This window comes from Daphnia pulex, chromosome 7, assembly GCF_021134715.1.
Source record: "Daphnia pulex isolate KAP4 chromosome 7, ASM2113471v1".
Taxonomy (NCBI): Eukaryota; Metazoa; Arthropoda; class Branchiopoda; order Diplostraca; family Daphniidae; genus Daphnia; species Daphnia pulex.
The window spans coordinates 295,661-312,602 of record NC_060023.1 but is presented as its reverse complement, the minus strand read 5'-3'; the positions used below and the strand labels follow the sequence as shown (position 1 = coordinate 312,602).

Genomic DNA, 16,942 nt, shown 5'->3' with positions numbered 1-16,942 from the left:
TGAATTACTTTAATTCGTTTTCAGGCCTTTACTTATCGGTGATTGATACCTGTGGTGATACTATACTCCTTACCGCGTAAGATAGGCTACGTATACAAGACCTTTGGGTACCATGAAGCAACTTCGAAAATAAATTTCGTGTCGTAATCCAATCATCCGCTGATAAGAAGAACATTTATATGCTGAAGCAATTGATACGATGTGGGCAGTCTACTGTGAGAAATGGCCACAGCAAACGAAGTCGAAGATTTCGTCACTTGTGGAGTTTGTTTCTACCAATTCGATGATTTCGACAGGAAGCCCAAATTTCTCCCATGCGCTCACACAGTATGCCTTTCGTGTTTAAAGGTAAATTAATTTGACAAACTCATAACTCAAACAAATATTAATTATTTCAAGTCTCAATTGTGGCTCAGGAAATGCGTAAAGGACACCTGATTACTTGCCCATTTTGTCGCGAAATGATCCTCAGCTTGGACGTCGCCGGTTTACCCAACAACCCGTACGCTCTCCACATGCTCAAATTCAAAGAGAAGAAAGAGCCAAAAAACATTGTTACACTTATGTAAGTCATGTAACAAATTTGAAGCAAACTATAAGTTATACTATTTTAATTTACTGATATTCCAGGGAAGTCAGCTGGTGTTCGACCTGTGAATCGGCAGAGAAACCAGGATGTACTCCATCTGGTCACTCTTCTGTCAACATGACGGCCGACACGATCAAGAACTTGGAATCCCTTCTAAAATTCAAAGAAGAACTTTTGAAAATGAAAGACATTGGGACGAACAAATTGGCCATGGCGATACAAGAACGGAAAAAAGTACAAGCGCAACTTGCTCTGATCAAGAAATTCGTCCAGAGTTCAGAGGAAGAAGTAAATAAACTCCAAGACGAAAACAACCTGCGCTTGGCTGAATGGATTTCGATATTGGAAGGAAGTGGATCAAAAGATTGTGCCCAGGATGGTCAACCGAAGAAAGAATTGTTCTTTTCAGAATTGATGTCGTTGGTTGATGGTTCGACCGAAGAAGATACAACAGAGACCTTGAAAGAGAAGATGGAAAAATTGATCGAGCTGTATGAGCGAAATTATTGTGAAGCAAACGCAATAGCTTCAGAGTACGAACTCCGCCAGAAATTGAAAATAGCTGTCCATCTGTACGATGAAAACGACAGGCAAATTCCAACGGTTCCTTGGTTGGAAGAAGGATTCCGTTTCCAACCGCTCTGTCCAGCTTTGAAAGGATCTCAAGTCCGACAAGATTCCCAGTTGCTCTCGCATGCCGTTTTTTCATTACTAGAAAGGCAGAAGATTTCATTGAAAAATGAGCTGCGACCAAAAACGACCAGTGCTGCTATTTCTCCAGCGTCATCTCCATCCGCATTGAAAAACGAACACCAGAAACGTACCACAGTAGCTGCTAAATTATTGAGCGTATCTCTGCCACCCTCTATACCAGCAAATACGAAATTCGTCTTGGGGCAGTCGTCTGTTTTTATTCTGCGATGGTTTCAGTCTGGTTCTCTAAAGGGTGAAATTTTTATTCGTCCCGTGCCCACATTTCACTTGGATTTTGTTCAGAAATTGGGCGAGTTCTGTTACAAATCTCCAAAGGTTTTTTGTAATAGGGTCAATCAGGTAACTAGTTTACTATAATTCCTTGTTTTAATATCACGTTTTAACTTAATTTCTTTGTACAGGATAAGTTTGGAGCGTTTGTCTTATTTCCAATGGGACATCTGCAATTCCAGCCTGTAATTCCCAGTATGATCGGCCCTGCTAATCAGAGATCCCACTGCAACCCAAAAGCGGAAAACGTCGATGAGGTCGGTGTCAACAATTTGATTCTGTCGTCCGACGTTAATAACAACGCCATCACCGGATGGAGCTTCGTATTCCCGTTTGCACATTTCCGAAACCCAAAGTACGAAATGCACGTGAAAAATGTATCTTCCAACGAGCTCTTTGGTCGTGTGGCGTCCCTCTGCTCGGGATTGGAACCTGCTCATTTACATGAGAACTACGTCATAACTATGGAATCCCAGTAAGGTATGATTCCTAATTTACGAGTTTTTAATGCTGTAGTGTTTCAAATTGGAATGTGGACTGTATACGCCAGTGTGTGAAACTAGTTCCGGCATAATACAGTCGCAATTTCATTTCACTTGATAATATTGGATTAGTAGAGAAATTCTAATAAAAACGATATAGTCACTTGAAATCAAGACAAAGGTTCGGACCACTCAAAATGACGCATAACACGATAAAAACAGAAAGCTATGTGCAGTTTAAAGAATGCCTTTGTTATAGTCTTTACCGACTTTGATAAAATCTACTAAATGTTTTAAACGTATAGATGTCTTGACTCATTTTTCTTTATTTAAACAGTTTGATGAGTCAGCTGATAAGAAGCAGGTATAAATGTTGGAGCGATTGATAACTTGGAGGCAGTCGATAGCGGAAAATGGCAGCGGCTAACGACGTAGAAGATTTCGTGACTTGTGGCGTTTGTTTTTGCGAATACGACGATGTTGGCAAGAAACCCAAATTTCTGCAATGCTCCCACACCGTCTGCCTCTCGTGTTTGAAGGTAAATGTTTACTCTGAGTTTTATTATCCTTTAACTTAATTATCCTTTATTCAATTCATCCAGGGAATACGTGATGGAGACACGATTACGTGTCCTTTTTGTCGTGATACTTTTGTCAAGTTCGATGTCGAGAGTCTGCCAAACAATCCTTACGCACTACACATGCTCAAATTTAAAGAGAAGAAAGAGCCACCGAAACCAGTTGAAATCCCCATCGCTCCTGTGTACGTGATCAGTTCACCTTTTTTAATTTTCTATTTTGTATCTTAATCTCGAAATGACGTGTTTTTAGGGAAGTCCATTGGTGCCTTACTTGTGGATCAGCTGAAAAACTAGGATGTTCTTCATCCGGCCACTCATCGGTCAACATGACGATCAACACAATAAAGAACCTGGAATCCCTCCTGAAATTAAAAGAAGAACTTTTGGCCATGAAAGATTCTGGAACAAACAAGCTGGCCATGGCCATTCAGGAGCGTCAAAAAGTTCAAGAGCAATTGGCGCTGATCATGAAATCTATCCAGTGTTCCGGAGAAGAAGTGCAGAAACTCCAAGATGAGAACAACCTCCGCATGACTGAAATGGTGTCGGTGTTGGAAAGAAATGGATCGAAAACGGATTCCCAGGATGTTGCAGAAAAGAAAAGTTTGTTCTTTTCCGAGTTGATGTCGTTGGTTGATGGTTCTACCGCGGATGACACGACCGAAACTCTGAAGCAGAAGATGACAACATTGGTCGAGATGCACGAGCAACAACTCTGTGAAGCCACAGCCGTTGCTTCAGAGTACGACTTCCGCAGAAAAGTGAAAATAACCGTCCATCTTTACGATGAAAACGACCAGCTCATTCCCACACTTCCTTTGTTAGAAAAAGGATTTCGCTTTCAACCTCTTAGTCCAGCTCTAAAGGGGAATCCAATCCGACAAGATTCCCTGTTACTCTCGTATGCCGTCTTTTCCTTACTACAACGGCAGAAGATCCCATTGAACATAAAAGAGCCTCAACAGTCGGCTGTTGCTGCTTCAAATTCGTCGTCCACCACTACGACGGCAAAAGATCCTAAGAAAAAACCGAAAACTATAGCGAAAATCGAAAAGGAAATAAAACTCACTATTGAATCGTCTCCAGTAACTTTACCTCCCAGTGTGTTCCCCTCAAGCAGCAAATTTGTGTTGAATCCGACTTCTGTTTTCATCTTGAGACTGTTTCATACTGGAAATCTTTATGGAGAAATTCGTTTCAATCCCGTGCTCAGATTGCCCTGGATAATGGAACTGATGCAAAAGTTGGGTGATTTTTGTTTTCAATCTCAAAAGATTTTCTGCAACGCTATTGACAAGGTGACGTGTTATTTATTTCTTTATTATTTCAAACTCAATTAATCATTTATATATCTGTAGGTCGTGCCGAGAGTGTATGTCTTGTTCCCGATCACCAACCAACAATTCCAGCCTGAAATTCCGAACGCAATCGACACGAATAAAATGTCTACTTATGACTTAAAGGCTGACCTAATCGATGAAGTTGGAATCACCTTAGTGAAAACCTCGTCTGGCAAAGTCACCGGTTGGAGCTTCGTCTTTCCACTGGAAGAATTCCGCAACCCCAAGAATGAGATTCACGTGAAAAAGTTGTTGGCTAACGATCTCTTTGGTCGTGTCATTAGCCACAACATGTTGGAATCTGTTACCAAATTGAGTTTGACCAACAAGTTGGAGAGAACAAACTATACCGTAACTATCGAGTCCCAATAATTAACCAGTTCCATTAATATGTAATCCAATACGCATTCTATTATCTTTATCAAGTATTCAAGGTTAAAGACAAAATATATAGCACCTAGAAAATTTCGTCGCTGTATATCTAACATCTAAATGTCAGTGTGTCGTCGGTATTAATCTTTGACTGTCTAAATTCTGGAATATTTTTGCTTCTTCATTGATTAGTCGGCATCATAAACTCGTAAATTTTGTGGGCCGGTGGCCAACGCTAATGGCGTAGAACCCTTGTGACATGTTTTTGTGAGAAAGGAGTGATTTTTTTAGGAAACCAAATTTTCTTCTTTGTCCCGGAAGTGTCTGCAGGTATCCACGATATGTTACCCTTTTCTGACAACTTTTTACTTTTATTTTATTTTTATTTTTTTGCTTATAGGAAATGAATCTAATTGTTTGCCGTTTTTGCATTTCTATCCGCTTCCGTGAAACAACTTCTAGCGACACTTCCAGTCTGCCCGACAATTCCTCTGCTATCCAGGTGGTCAAATTCTTATAGTCAATTTCACTAAGGATATTTGATAACGTTAATTAATTTTTGAAATATTTAAAGATTGCAATTTAATTTCAGAGAATTCAGTGCCATTGGACTTGTGAATCATCACCAGAAGAACCAGGTTCTTCTTCACCTCGATACTATCTTCCGTGCGTATAGGAGCTCTTCTGTCGTCTTATTCACCGCTCGGGATTGGAACCTGTTCACAGACCTGCAAATTTTATCATAACTAGAATCCCAGTAAGCCTTTTTTCCTAATTTACAAATTTTAGTCATCAAATGTTCAAACGAGTTTGAACGGATGTACTGCAGTGGGTGAACAGAATCAAGGGGACTACAGTTTTGATATCAGATTAGACGTATATTAAATGTTCTTTTTGTTGAACGATTTTTATCTATGATACTAAATCTTTCTTTGATAAAGCCGGTTATGCTTTAAAAAAGTAGATGCGTAGATGTAAAAGACTCGTTTTGGTATGTTTAAAAAGGTTGTTGTGTCTCGCTTAGTCAGACGACCAACTGATAAGAACAAGTACAAATATTAGGGTAAATGGATAACAGTCGACTGTGGGAAATGGCAGCGGCTAGCGACGTAGAAGATTTCATAACTTGTGGCGTTTGTTTTTTCGAATACGACCACGATGATAGGAAACCCAAATTTCTGCAATGCTCCCACACCGTCTGCCTCTCGTGTTTGAAGGTAAATGTTTACTCAGAGTTTTATTATCCTTTAACTTAATTATCCTTTATTCAATTTATTCAGGGAATACGCCATGGAGACACGATTACGTGCCCTTTTTGTCGCGATACTTTTGTCAAGTTCGACGTCGAGAGTCTGCCAAACAACGCGTATGCCTTCTACCTACTAAAATTAAAGGAGAAAAATGTGCTGCCGAAACTATCTGACATTGTGACGACTCCGTTGAAAGTATCAGCTAAGTAGCTTAAATCAAACTATTCGCTTTACTAAACAAATAATAAAACCACACATTTAGGGCAGTCAGCTGGTGTCTGACTTGTGGATCGGCAGAGAAACGAACGTGTACTTCATCCGGTCACTCCTCAGTCGAAATGACAGCTGACGCAATCAGAAATGTAGAAGAGCTCTTCAACATAAAAGAAGACCTGATGAAAATGAAAAACATTGGGACAAACCAATTGGCTACGGCCATTCAGGAACGCCAGAAAGTACACGAACAACTTGCTCTACTTTTGAATGCTATCCAGTGTTCGGAAAATGAAATCAAGAAACTTCGAGATGAGAATAGTTTTCACTTAGCTCAAATGATGACATTGTTGGAAAGAAACAGTAAAAAATCCTTCCCCGATGGTCAACCGAAGGAAAAATTGTACTTTTCAGAGTTGATGTCTTTTGTCGAAGGTTCCACCGCAGACGACACTGCAGAGACGCTGAAACAGAAGATGACCAAATCCATGGAATGGTACGAACAGCAATGTCGTGAAGCGACCGCAATAGCTTCAGAGTACAAACTCCGCCAGAAATTGAAAATAGCTGTCCATCTGTTGGATGAAAATGACAGGCGAATTCCAACGGTTCCTTGGCTAGAAGAAGGATTCCGTTTCCAACCGCTCTGCCCAGCTTTGAAAGGATCTCAAGTCCGCCAAAATTCCCTGTTGCTGTCGCATGCCGTCTTTTCATTACTTCAGAGTAACGTCTTGAATAGAGACGTGCCCACGGTAGAGGCGGAATCGAAAGGCGAGCAACCAACACCAGTCGTGCATTTGCCACCTTCCATACCCTTAACCTCTACCAAGAAATTCGTCTTGAACGCTTCCTCATTTTTCATCTTGAGAATCTATCAGTCGGGGACTCTCATGGGAAATATTTTCATTCGTCCTGTGCACATGTTTGAACATTGCGACTTTACGCGACAATTGGGAGAATTTTGTTTCCAAATCCAAAAGGTATTCTGCAGCACAGTCAGTAAGGTAACAACGCTGAGATTATTAGCTATTCAATTCAATCCTTTTAAAGTTCCGTTGATTGTGCAATAGGTCATATCCGGAGTTTACGTCGAATTTCCGATGGCCAACGCCGAATTTCAGCCAGTGGTTCCCAAAATGGAAAGCTTCGACGGTGTTACACGGAAACCCAAGAATGTGAAAACATTTGCTGACCAGTTAGACGAGGTCGGTGTCACTTTTTTCAAGTCGTTATTTGACCAAGTGATCGGTTGGAGTTTCATTTTTCCGCTGGAAGATTACCGAAGCCCAAAGTATGAAGCACATGTAAAAAAGGTTTCGGCAAACGAGTTGTTCGGTCGGGTAACCGATCGCTACATGATGAAACCTGTGATCAAACTGAGTTCGGCCAACAAGTCGGAAAGAGCGGGCTACACGATCACCGTGGAGTCGCAATCACCTCTATAGTCCAGTAGAAATCTATAAGGTAACCTTTGTCCAACCCAAATTTTACTTTAACGGAGATTTCAAGTGTACGGGAAAGAATTAAAGAAAAATACAATGAGGCATAAGTACTCTACGGTATTTTCCTTCAATCCTGCAAACCTGAAATGCGTCTGCCAACTTTAATTAAGTAGTACCGTTCTAGTAGTATAGCGCTTAAATATGGTTTCATTATGGACGTAATTTTTCCTTTCTTTTGTTATCCTATTTTCCAATCGCAATGTGTTTGTTTTACATTGAATTCCAATGACGCATCTTACAAACAACTCGAAAATTATCATGTCAAAACTGATAACGGCTCTAGCCGCCTTTAAACACAGGTGGAATTTTGAAAAAGAACTGATAATGAAGCTTTGAAGGAAACAAAGACGATCGATAAGTCAATCGACAGGAGACAAGACATGGCGACAGCCAACGTTACCAACGATCTAGAACATTTCGTGAATTGTGGTGTTTGTCTATGCGAATTCGACGAAGAAAATAGGAAACCCAAATTTCTACAATGCGCTCACACGGTCTGTCTGACGTGTCTGCAGGTATATAAATAATTCTTTGATTTTTTATCAACATACTGTATCCAAATTCGTGACTTTTTACGATTATTTAGAAAATAGTAGGTCAAGTTGGCTGGATTACATGCCCTTTTTGCCGAAAATTTTTTGTTGACGACACTGCCAGTCTGCCCAACAATTCCTACGCCCTCCAGATGGTCAAATTAAAAGAAGAGAGGGAAAAGCCGAAAGTAACGGCCGTCAGTTCCTTGTAAACAAAATTTAAAAAAAGGCAGTTTTTATTCAAATTTTAAATGAATCTTAACCATTTTAGGGAGTGTCGATCTTGTCATTCGGTAAAAAACGCAGGAATGGTCGAGCAAACGAAGAAATTGACAGCAGTTCTTAAGAAACGGAAAGAAGTACAAGGGAAATTGGATGCCATCGCGAAATCCATCACTGCGGTTGGTGATCAAGTGAAAAAACTTCAAGAAGAAAACAATATCGAAATGGCGGAACTGCTGTCGCTCATTGAAGTTACTCCGCAACCAACAGCGTCAAGGTCTTTGCCAAATGCAATAACCCCCATGGCCGTGGATGCCAAATTGTTGCAGTCGTCGATGCAGTCTTACATTTTCATCCTGAAAGTGTCTGACTACTTCGTACCAATGGGTGAAATTCGGATCCGCCCAGCGCTCACATTCCACCCGGAATTTGTGCAACAGTTGGGACAGTTTTGCTACAAATCTCCAAAGACTTTTGCCTCTAATGTTGACAAGGTAATTTTTGATTAAACTTCTATCGATAATAATTAAAAGATTTTCATTAATTTTTTGGTTATCAGGCCCAGGCTGGAGTGTTCGTCTCAATACCGATGTCTCATTGGCAGTTCCGTCCAACTTTGGGGGCCACTAATCAAACAACTCGTATCGCTGCTTCAAAAATGGGTGAGGTTGGTGTGATCTTTAAGAAAAATAATCTTAAACCTGTTGGTGTCGGCCCCAAAACCATTACCGATTGGAATTTTTTCATACCGTTGAATCCTGTAAACATCCAGCAGAAGAGCGTAATATCTTCCGCTGGCGCCGAACTCTTTGGACACATCATCGACACTTGCAGTTCACCCAATAAAGCAGTGACTGAGCTGAGCATGTCCAAAAAGAACGAAAGAGACCGCTACAGAATTACTCTCGAATCCCAGTAGTATTTGTAATGCGCAATCCAGTTATATTTAAAGTGCGTAATTTCTCTTATTTTTAAACCATTCCAACAAATTGAAAGATTAGAATTTAAAATTGCCAAGAATCAGACAAAAATTGTTTCCACTATTTTGAGTAGAAATGAGTAGAAATCCTATATGTTAACAGTCTATTTACAATTTACGTTCTAATCAGTTCAACATTTTTACTTGTCAAAATGCTTGCCATTTTCTTTCGTTTCGCTTATTCCAATTTACTTCCAACTCTAACACAATGCATTCGTCAGTCAAATCTCGCAATCAGCTTCCAACTTTTGTGCCCATTTCCTCGAATTGCTATTACCCATAATCTAGCCTTGCAGATATCGCGAACACCTGTTACACAACTTAAACGTTGATTCTTCTCTGAATTTTGAAAAATCGTTTGCGCTACGTAAGTGTATTATGGTGAATATTCCTTATCTAGCCAGTCAGCAGCAAACTAAGACATGGCTATGGCCGTCGCTAGTTATACGGAACATTTCGTGAATTGTGGTGTGTGTTTCTGTGAATTTGACGAAGAAATCAGGAAACCCAAATTTCTTCAATGCGCCCACACCGTTTGCCTCAAATGTTTAAAGGTAATAATGCAATCTGTTACTCATTTTATTTTGAATCATCGGAATTTTTTCACGATTACAGAAAATATGGCGAGCTGGCGTGATTACGTGCCCTTTTTGCCGCACAACGTTCTCCAGTGACGCTGCCAGTCTTCCTAATAATTCGTATGCTCTTCAGATGGTCAAATTAAAAGAAACTACGAGTCTCATGTAATTTGAATGATCTCGCGCGCCATTTTCTTAGTAGTATTTATATTCTTCTTTTGGCTTTTTAGGGAGTGTCGAGCTGGTGGATCGATAGAAATAAGTGATCTAACGAAGAAATTCACCGCAGTTCTTAAGAAACGGAAAGGAGTTCAAGAGCAATTGAATGCAATAACGAAATCCATCACTGCGGTTGGTGTTCACGTGAAGAAACTTCAGGAAGAAAATAATATCGAAATGGCAAAACTGATTTCGCTCATTGAAGTTACTCCGAAACCAACAGCGTCAACCTTTTTTCAAAATCCAGTATCCCCCTTGAACGCCAAATTGGTCCAGTCATCGATGCAGTCTTCCATTTTCATCCTGAAAGTGTTTAACAACGGCACGTCAATAGGCGAAATTCGGATCCGCCCAGCGCTCACATTTCACCCGGAATTTGTGCAAAAGTTGCGACAGTTTTGCTACAAATCTCCAAAGACTTTCGCCTCTACTGTTGACAAGGTAATCAACTGATCAATTGTTTTTACATATTAAAGATTTTCAAACTTTTTGGTTTGATCAGGCCCAGGCTGGGGTTTTCGTCTCAATATCGATGTCTCATACTGTGTCCTTTCAGCCAACTTTGGCGGGTGCTAATCAGACACCTCGTATTAATGCCTCAAAAATGGGTGAGGTCGGTATGATCTTGAAGAAAAAGAATCAACCCATCGGTGTCGGTCCCAACACCATTACCGACTGGAATTGGTTCATACCGTTCAATACTGTACACGACCAACAAAGAAAGATCATTGCTTCCGCCTCTGCCGAACTCTTTGGACACATCATCGACACATCCAATCACCCCAATGTAGCCATTACAAAGCTGAGCACGTCCAAAAAGAACGAAAGAGGAAGCTACACAATGACTCTCGAATCCCAGTAGTACTACCTCAATAAGGTATTTAGTTCTAATCGAAGATTGCATGTACATCCTTAATTCTAACCGTTGAAAGAAAACTGTAAAAGATCGCAGCTTACGAGAGCAAATTACAAATTTGATTGAAAATGTATTGCATGTTCAGCGTTTGTTTAACATGTTAGTTGGGTTAAGATATTCTCTTTCCTACCTTTTTCGTTCTACATTGGCCTGAGATAACGTAGTCAGTTTTTAATCGAGATTCGTCAGGCTATTGCGCAACTTTCAAAGCATTTGTAAAAGGAGTGGTGATAATCAAATAATGTCTGAAAAAGGACAAGGTGATAAGATGGGAGTCGGACGACAGTAGGTAAAGAACATGGACGGCGCTTTAGACGACACTAGCGATACGGAACATTTCGTGAACTGCGGTGTTTGCTTATGTGAATTTGACGAAGAAAATAGGAAACCCAAATTTCTGCAATGCGCCCACACGGTGTGCCTCAATTGTCTGCAGGTATAACGAATATGACGTCATTTATATTTGTTTTATTTAACCATTTAACATTATTTGATCTTAGAAAATCTGCCAAAAGGACATGATTTCCTGTCCATTTTGCCGCAAGAACTTTGTCGGCGTAACTGTTACAAGTCTGCCCAACAATTTGTTCGCCCTGCACATCATCAAATTAAAGAAGGAAAAAGAAACAACCGGAACAACTGCCAGTTCCCTGTAATCTTTTAAAAATTACTCCATCGTAAGATAAATATGGGAATTTAATTTTATTGTCAAATTTCAGGGATTGCCGAACAAGATTAGCCAGCGCCCTGGAAACGCGCTATGACGTTCAAGAGCAGTTGGATGTTGTCATGAAAACGATATTTGAAGCTGGAGCGCAAGTCAAGAAGCTTCAAGTGGAAAACTACCTTCACATAGCAGAACTGATGTCGGCCATGAAAATGAATTCCCCACCAGCCACCGCAACTGTTACACCCACTTTTAAACCCACCTACATATTCCCAAGTCCAACCCCAACTGCAAACAACAAATTCGTCTTGGGGGAATCAATTTTCATCCTGAGGCTGTTTCAATCAGGCACTCTTAAAGGTGAAATTCGGATCCGTCCTGCGCCCACATTTCACCCGGAATTTCTCCAACACTTGGGCAAATTCTGTTACAAATCTCCCAAGGATTTCGTCACCACTGTTAACAAGGTATCGCCCATTAAACAATTAAAATTTGAAATTCATTTAAAAAATGGACACTTTTGATGCATAGGCGCACGCTGGAGTATTTGCTTTGTTCTCCATGTCCCATCTCCTATTTCATCCCGTGGTTCCCAATTATACTTCTAATCCTTGGCCTGGCATCACTCCTAACGCGGCTCCTGGTGAGGTCGGGATAATCTTGAACAAATCTAGTCTGCCCGGTTCGACCCTTAGCTCCTCCGCTATCATTAGCTGGAGCTTGATCCTTTCTGTGAGTCCTGGAAATCACCAGCATAAGAATTTAATATCACCCCTGCCAGTCGAAATGTTTGGCCATGTCATGAATACTTCCGATTCACCCAATGAAATCGTTATGGAACTCAACAAGTCCAAGAAATCTGAAGTAATCAACTACACAATAAGTCTTGAATCCCAGTAGATCCTTCATTTGGAAACCAAAGTTCGCTCTCAACTCGATCGACCCTGTATAAACTATCAATGCATTAAAGAAACTACTACATAATGACGCAATGCTGTTAACTTGAGGATTTATTCTTAAAATAAATTGTGCATGAGCTAACACTTTTAACTGGACCAATCAATCAACAGATGTGACAACCAGTCTGACATAATGGCCATCGGTACAATTCCAACACTTATCCGTAAATAGTCGCCGATGATTATTATTATTTCATTTCTATTGATTCGACGAAATTCGGGTTTACACAGGGTGGAACCTACCGCAAGTCCTGGAATTGCCTTCATCAATATCGACGACTTCCAGCAGCAGCAGCCGAGCGACGATTACGAATTTTCAATTCGATCGACTTAACAAGTTAACAACACAATACAATTCTTGACGATTCCTTCTATAAAATAAAATTTTCATCAACTAACGACTTATAAAAAAATTGAAGATAAAAAAAGATGAGAAATGGTAATGTAAAAAAAGAAAAGAAATGGAAAAATAATTCCAACTTGGCCCTCTATACTTTAAGTAGTTTTTAAGTATCGGCCAATAGAGGCGCCACCAGCCCATCAAGTAGTACTAGTTTTGAAATATCCGGCATGGTTGCTTTCATCATGGTTGCATAAACTTCAGCCAAGCCCTGTTCCATGCGTTGCTATGAAGAATTGCACGTGTTTGTTTTAAAATCTGAGGTATCATTTAATCGTTAAAATTTACTAGACGTAGGTATTCTTTTGCCTTTAAAGAACTGCCGTGAGAAATGGCAAGTAACGACGACGACAACGACGATTTCGTCACGTGTGGCGTTTGTTTGTGGGAGTATGACGAGGAAATTAGGAAACCAAAATTCTTGCCATGTTCTCATACTGTATGTCTTCTTTGTCTTCAGGTAAGCATTTAAAATAGAAACAAGACTTTGGTAAAGATATTGACTTTTCTTACATTTTTTAAAAGGGGATAGTGCAAGGTACCACTATTAAGTCCATTACATGCCCCTTTTGCCGTAATGTTGCTTCCAAAGATATCTCCGACTGTTCAAAGTGGATACTGCCGAACAATACCTATGCACTTCAAATGCTTAAACTTAACAAGCGATCAGCTGTTCCAGATCCAATTGATCTCATGTATCCCCAGTACGTTTTGCATAACTTTTAAAGTATTCTTAATTTAACATTGATCTATAATTTTTAATGACAGGATGAAAAACAAAAATCTTGATGCTCTTTTAAAATTAAAAGAAGAGTTACTGGAAATCAGGGACACTGGAATAAGCAAGTTAGCGCTGGCCATTCAGACACGTATAAAAGTTCAAAAAGAAATGGACCTCATTATTGAAGCCATCAATGTTGCAGGAGAAGAAGCCAAAAAATGTCAAGAGGATAATGATCTGAGTCTGGCGGAAATGGTCTCAGTCTTGGAAGAATATGAATCATCAGATACTGATCAAGAAACAGAAGCACAAAATGGTCTAAAAAGGGACATGGTTTTGTCAGAGTTGATGTCACTAGTAGAAGGTTCTACATCCAGCGATTCCGTCGACACACTGAAAAAGAAGATGACGGAATCGTTTGAGGTGTACAAACAAAAACTTGACGAAGCAACTGCGGTAGCTTCAGAGTACGAACGCAGACGGAAAACGAAGATTCAAGTTCTTTTGTACGATGAAAACGATCGCCCTACATCGACGCACCCCATTTTAAAGAGCGGGTTTCGTTTCCAACCCATCAGCCCTTCATTGAATGGTCCTTTATGCCAACAAGATTCAAAGTTGCTGTCTCATGCCGTTTTCTGGTTTTTGGAGCGGCAGAAGAACTCAATGGAAGAAGACCTTCCATCAGCAGTGTGTGATTCCAAATCTTCGTCCGTCGTTACTTGTCCCTCTGCCACTGTTGTCAGTACTGTGCAAGCATTGCCGACATCTTTGCCTCCTGAAATGCCATCAAAGAGCAAGAGATTCGTCATGGGCCATTCGTCCATCTTTATCCTGAAATTATACAAGTCGGGTACTTTCCAAGGCGAAATCCATGTCCGCCCTTTGCCTGCGTTTCATCCCGAGTTTGTGCAGCAATTGGGAGAATTTTGCTTCGAATCGCCAAAGAATTTTGGAAGTTATATTGACAAAGTACAGTATAGTTTCATTTAAGTATTCCTTTTCCCCTAAAATATTTCAGTATTTTTCTTGATAGGCGATTCCTGGAGTATTTATATCGTTCTCATTGACGACGGATTACCACCCGGGTTTCCATCCTGTGGCTCCCAGTATGTTTGATTCCAATTCGAAGAAGACGGGAATAGCAGATTCGAACACTACCATTGGAGTCGCAATGGTTGAATCTGAGCTTGGATACAAAATCGTTACTGGCTGGAACTTTATTATTCCGCTGAAAGACTGGCACAATCCCAAATGTGCAGTGGCTCCTGCGGTGACAAACAACGAGCTCTTTGGCCACATCGTTCGATGCACTACCAAAGGTTTTATTTTATTTTTATCCGTTTTATTTTTATATTTTTTTTTATTTTTTTATCCGTTGCACAACAAAAGGATCCGTAACTATCATGAGCCAGTCTAGCAAGTCTGAACGGGGCAGCTATTCGTTGACCATAGAATCCGCTAACAAATCTCCCGACAAGTAGAGTTCGTGATCTGAATTGTGCATCGAAAAGAAGTTTTAATTTATGTTTTTTTTTGGGTACTTTTGTTTTTGTTTTCATAGAGAGAATGAACTCTTTATGACTCAAATATAGCCTGATAATCAGTACTTGAAGACAAATAAACTAAGAAAAATGGTGACAAATTCAGAATTATGCAAACTCCGAATTGACTTAAATACTTAAACTTATACCTTGCTTGATTGGCTAGAGGGATAATATGTACTCGTTTCAGGTTTTATCTGTTTAAAAAAATAGATAGAGGTCGAAATGGCAATAGTTTTATTTATTTTTTTTATGATTATGGAATCCGTATTTCTTTAATTCTGGAAGTGGGAAGTGTGATGGTGAAAATTCGCGATTGGGGCCGGAAATTACATCAATTAAAATTACAAATTAATTGCAAATAAAAATAACTTTACGAAATTATGGCAATGTCGCTTTGGTTGAAACTATAGTCTGCTGGCGGCAATCGTGATCGTGGTCCCTTCCCTTGAGTCTTGACTGGAGACGTATGTTAGAACGGACGTGAATGTCTTTTATTGGCCCTGTAACAATTAATTCAGGTTTCAAGTTTCAACAGAGAAATAAACAGCGTAATGGCGACGGTAAATATTGGGTCGGTCGATGAAGAATTTTTGACATGTGGTGTCTGTATGAACGAATACGACGAACTCCTCAAAATACCGAAATGTCTCCCTTGCTCGCACACCATTTGCCTTACGTGCTTGGAGGTAATTATTTCATTTGAATGCTTTCCCCCTTAAAAAATATTTCTCTGTTTCCAAATTGAAATAGGGAATACTAAATCAAGATCGATATCCAATGTTTATTCTTAAATGCCCCTTCTGTCGAAATGTTTCTCAACATAATGGTTTAACTGAGGATTTAAAAAGAGCAGATTTAATAAGGAGGTTGCTGCCTAACAATATTTACACTCTTCAAATAATTAAACTAAACAAAAAAATTGCTTCATCCACTAAACTGTAAGAATCCTTAATGTGTTTTATTTTGACATGTTCATAATTATAATATACTCTTTACCTTTCAGAGAAAAAAGTTGGTGCTTCAGTTGTGGATCAGAAACAATTGATAGCTGCAGTAGCTTAAATCATCATACTGTTGATCTAACTGTTGGCACCATCAGGAATTTGGAAAATTTTGCTAAAGTGAAAAAAGAAGCAGGAATAAAGAAAGAAATTGATAACCTGAAAACAGCTATAGCCAAAGAAAAACATACTAGGAAGAATTTGGAGTTGCTGACTGTATCGATGGAGGCTGCTCAGGAAGAAATCAAACAACTTCAACAAGAAAACATTCTGCGCTTGACTCACATGTCATCCAAATTGGCAGCTTTGAAGGCTACACAGTCTACTGAAGAAGTGGTGTCTCGTGATAAACCGCCTGCACATTTTTTCTCATCTGAAGTATGGTCTCTATTGAAGAATAACGACAGCACGATGGTGGATGCAGGCAAAGAGAAATTGAACGAACAAGTTGATGCATATTACATTAACAAAGAAAGTCTAAAGGTCACTTCCGAGTTGTTTCATCTTCTTTCCGGTGTCGCTTCAAATGATCACGAAGGTTCTATTTAATTAGCATTTTTCTATTTTCGGTATGATTAGACCTTTGATTTTCATGTAACATTTTTTCAGATTCAAACTAGACTTCCAGCGATTAAATCCGTCCGCAATACCCACGAAAGGAAAACTAAACAATCAATTCTAATATTAATTTAAAAATGTTCGATATAGGTTTAAAATTTGTAATCATATCGCTTCTGCCTCCAATCGCCAAGTTATTTAATGTAGATGTATCGCAAATAAAGTTAAGAGCTAACGTCACACCAATTTTGGTCAGCTAATTTTGCGTAACGGGTAAATCTTTTATGCAAATTCTTTATCTACAGAACGCCTAACTGTTTGAAAGCCTA

At 39.6% G+C, this 16,942-nt stretch overlaps 4 protein-coding genes across 6 annotated transcripts; all 4 read left to right on the top strand.

Moving 5' to 3' along the window:
* Window positions 1–52: 52 nt before the first annotated feature.
* Window positions 53–2,168, top strand: LOC124196777. Its single transcript, XM_046591997.1, has 4 exons — window positions 53–348; window positions 417–565; window positions 631–1,642; window positions 1,705–2,168. Exons 1-4 carry the CDS (start codon window positions 223–225, stop codon window positions 2,050–2,052), a joined length of 1,635 nt encoding a protein of 544 aa, XP_046447953.1. The 5' UTR covers window positions 53–222; the 3' UTR covers window positions 2,053–2,168.
* LOC124196775 lies at window positions 1,929–4,444 on the top strand. Its single transcript, XM_046591992.1, has 5 exons — window positions 1,929–2,053; window positions 2,394–2,594; window positions 2,658–2,818; window positions 2,887–3,934; window positions 3,995–4,444. The coding sequence occupies exons 2-5, from the start codon at window positions 2,469–2,471 to the stop codon at window positions 4,346–4,348; spliced, it is 1,689 nt and encodes a 562-aa protein (XP_046447948.1). The 5' UTR covers window positions 1,929–2,053; window positions 2,394–2,468; the 3' UTR covers window positions 4,349–4,444.
* A 956-nt stretch (window positions 4,445–5,400) lies between these two features.
* Window positions 5,401–12,468, top strand: LOC124196776. Of its 3 annotated transcripts, XM_046591996.1 has the most exons (11): window positions 7,291–7,828; window positions 7,900–8,054; window positions 8,118–8,562; window positions 8,628–9,601; window positions 9,663–9,790; window positions 9,856–10,285; window positions 10,347–10,721; window positions 11,021–11,196; window positions 11,261–11,412; window positions 11,480–11,894; window positions 11,959–12,468. In XM_046591996.1, exons 8-11 carry the CDS (start codon window positions 11,059–11,061, stop codon window positions 12,325–12,327), a joined length of 1,074 nt encoding a protein of 357 aa, XP_046447952.1. In that variant the 5' UTR covers window positions 7,291–7,828; window positions 7,900–8,054; window positions 8,118–8,562; window positions 8,628–9,601; window positions 9,663–9,790; window positions 9,856–10,285; window positions 10,347–10,721; window positions 11,021–11,058; the 3' UTR covers window positions 12,328–12,468. The 3 variants fall into 3 exon arrangements, with proteins under 3 accessions (XP_046447951.1, XP_046447950.1, XP_046447952.1); XM_046591995.1 differs by lacking the exons at window positions 11,021–11,196; window positions 11,261–11,412; window positions 11,480–11,894; window positions 11,959–12,468 and adding exons at window positions 5,401–5,565; window positions 5,629–5,789; window positions 5,861–6,791 and having other exon boundaries at window positions 6,882–7,828; window positions 10,347–10,833; XM_046591994.1 differs by lacking the exons at window positions 11,021–11,196; window positions 11,261–11,412; window positions 11,480–11,894; window positions 11,959–12,468 and adding exons at window positions 5,401–5,565; window positions 5,629–5,789; window positions 5,861–6,815 and having other exon boundaries at window positions 6,882–7,828; window positions 10,347–10,833.
* Window positions 12,469–12,926: 458 nt separating this feature from the next.
* On the top strand, window positions 12,927–16,855 carry LOC124196778. The gene is made up of 8 exons (XM_046591998.1): window positions 12,927–13,246; window positions 13,312–13,490; window positions 13,555–14,479; window positions 14,544–14,829; window positions 14,900–15,740; window positions 15,805–15,992; window positions 16,058–16,593; window positions 16,665–16,855. Exons 1-5 carry the CDS (start codon window positions 13,118–13,120, stop codon window positions 14,989–14,991), a joined length of 1,611 nt encoding a protein of 536 aa, XP_046447954.1. The 5' UTR covers window positions 12,927–13,117; the 3' UTR covers window positions 14,992–15,740; window positions 15,805–15,992; window positions 16,058–16,593; window positions 16,665–16,855.
* Window positions 16,856–16,942: the final 87 nt, after the last annotated feature.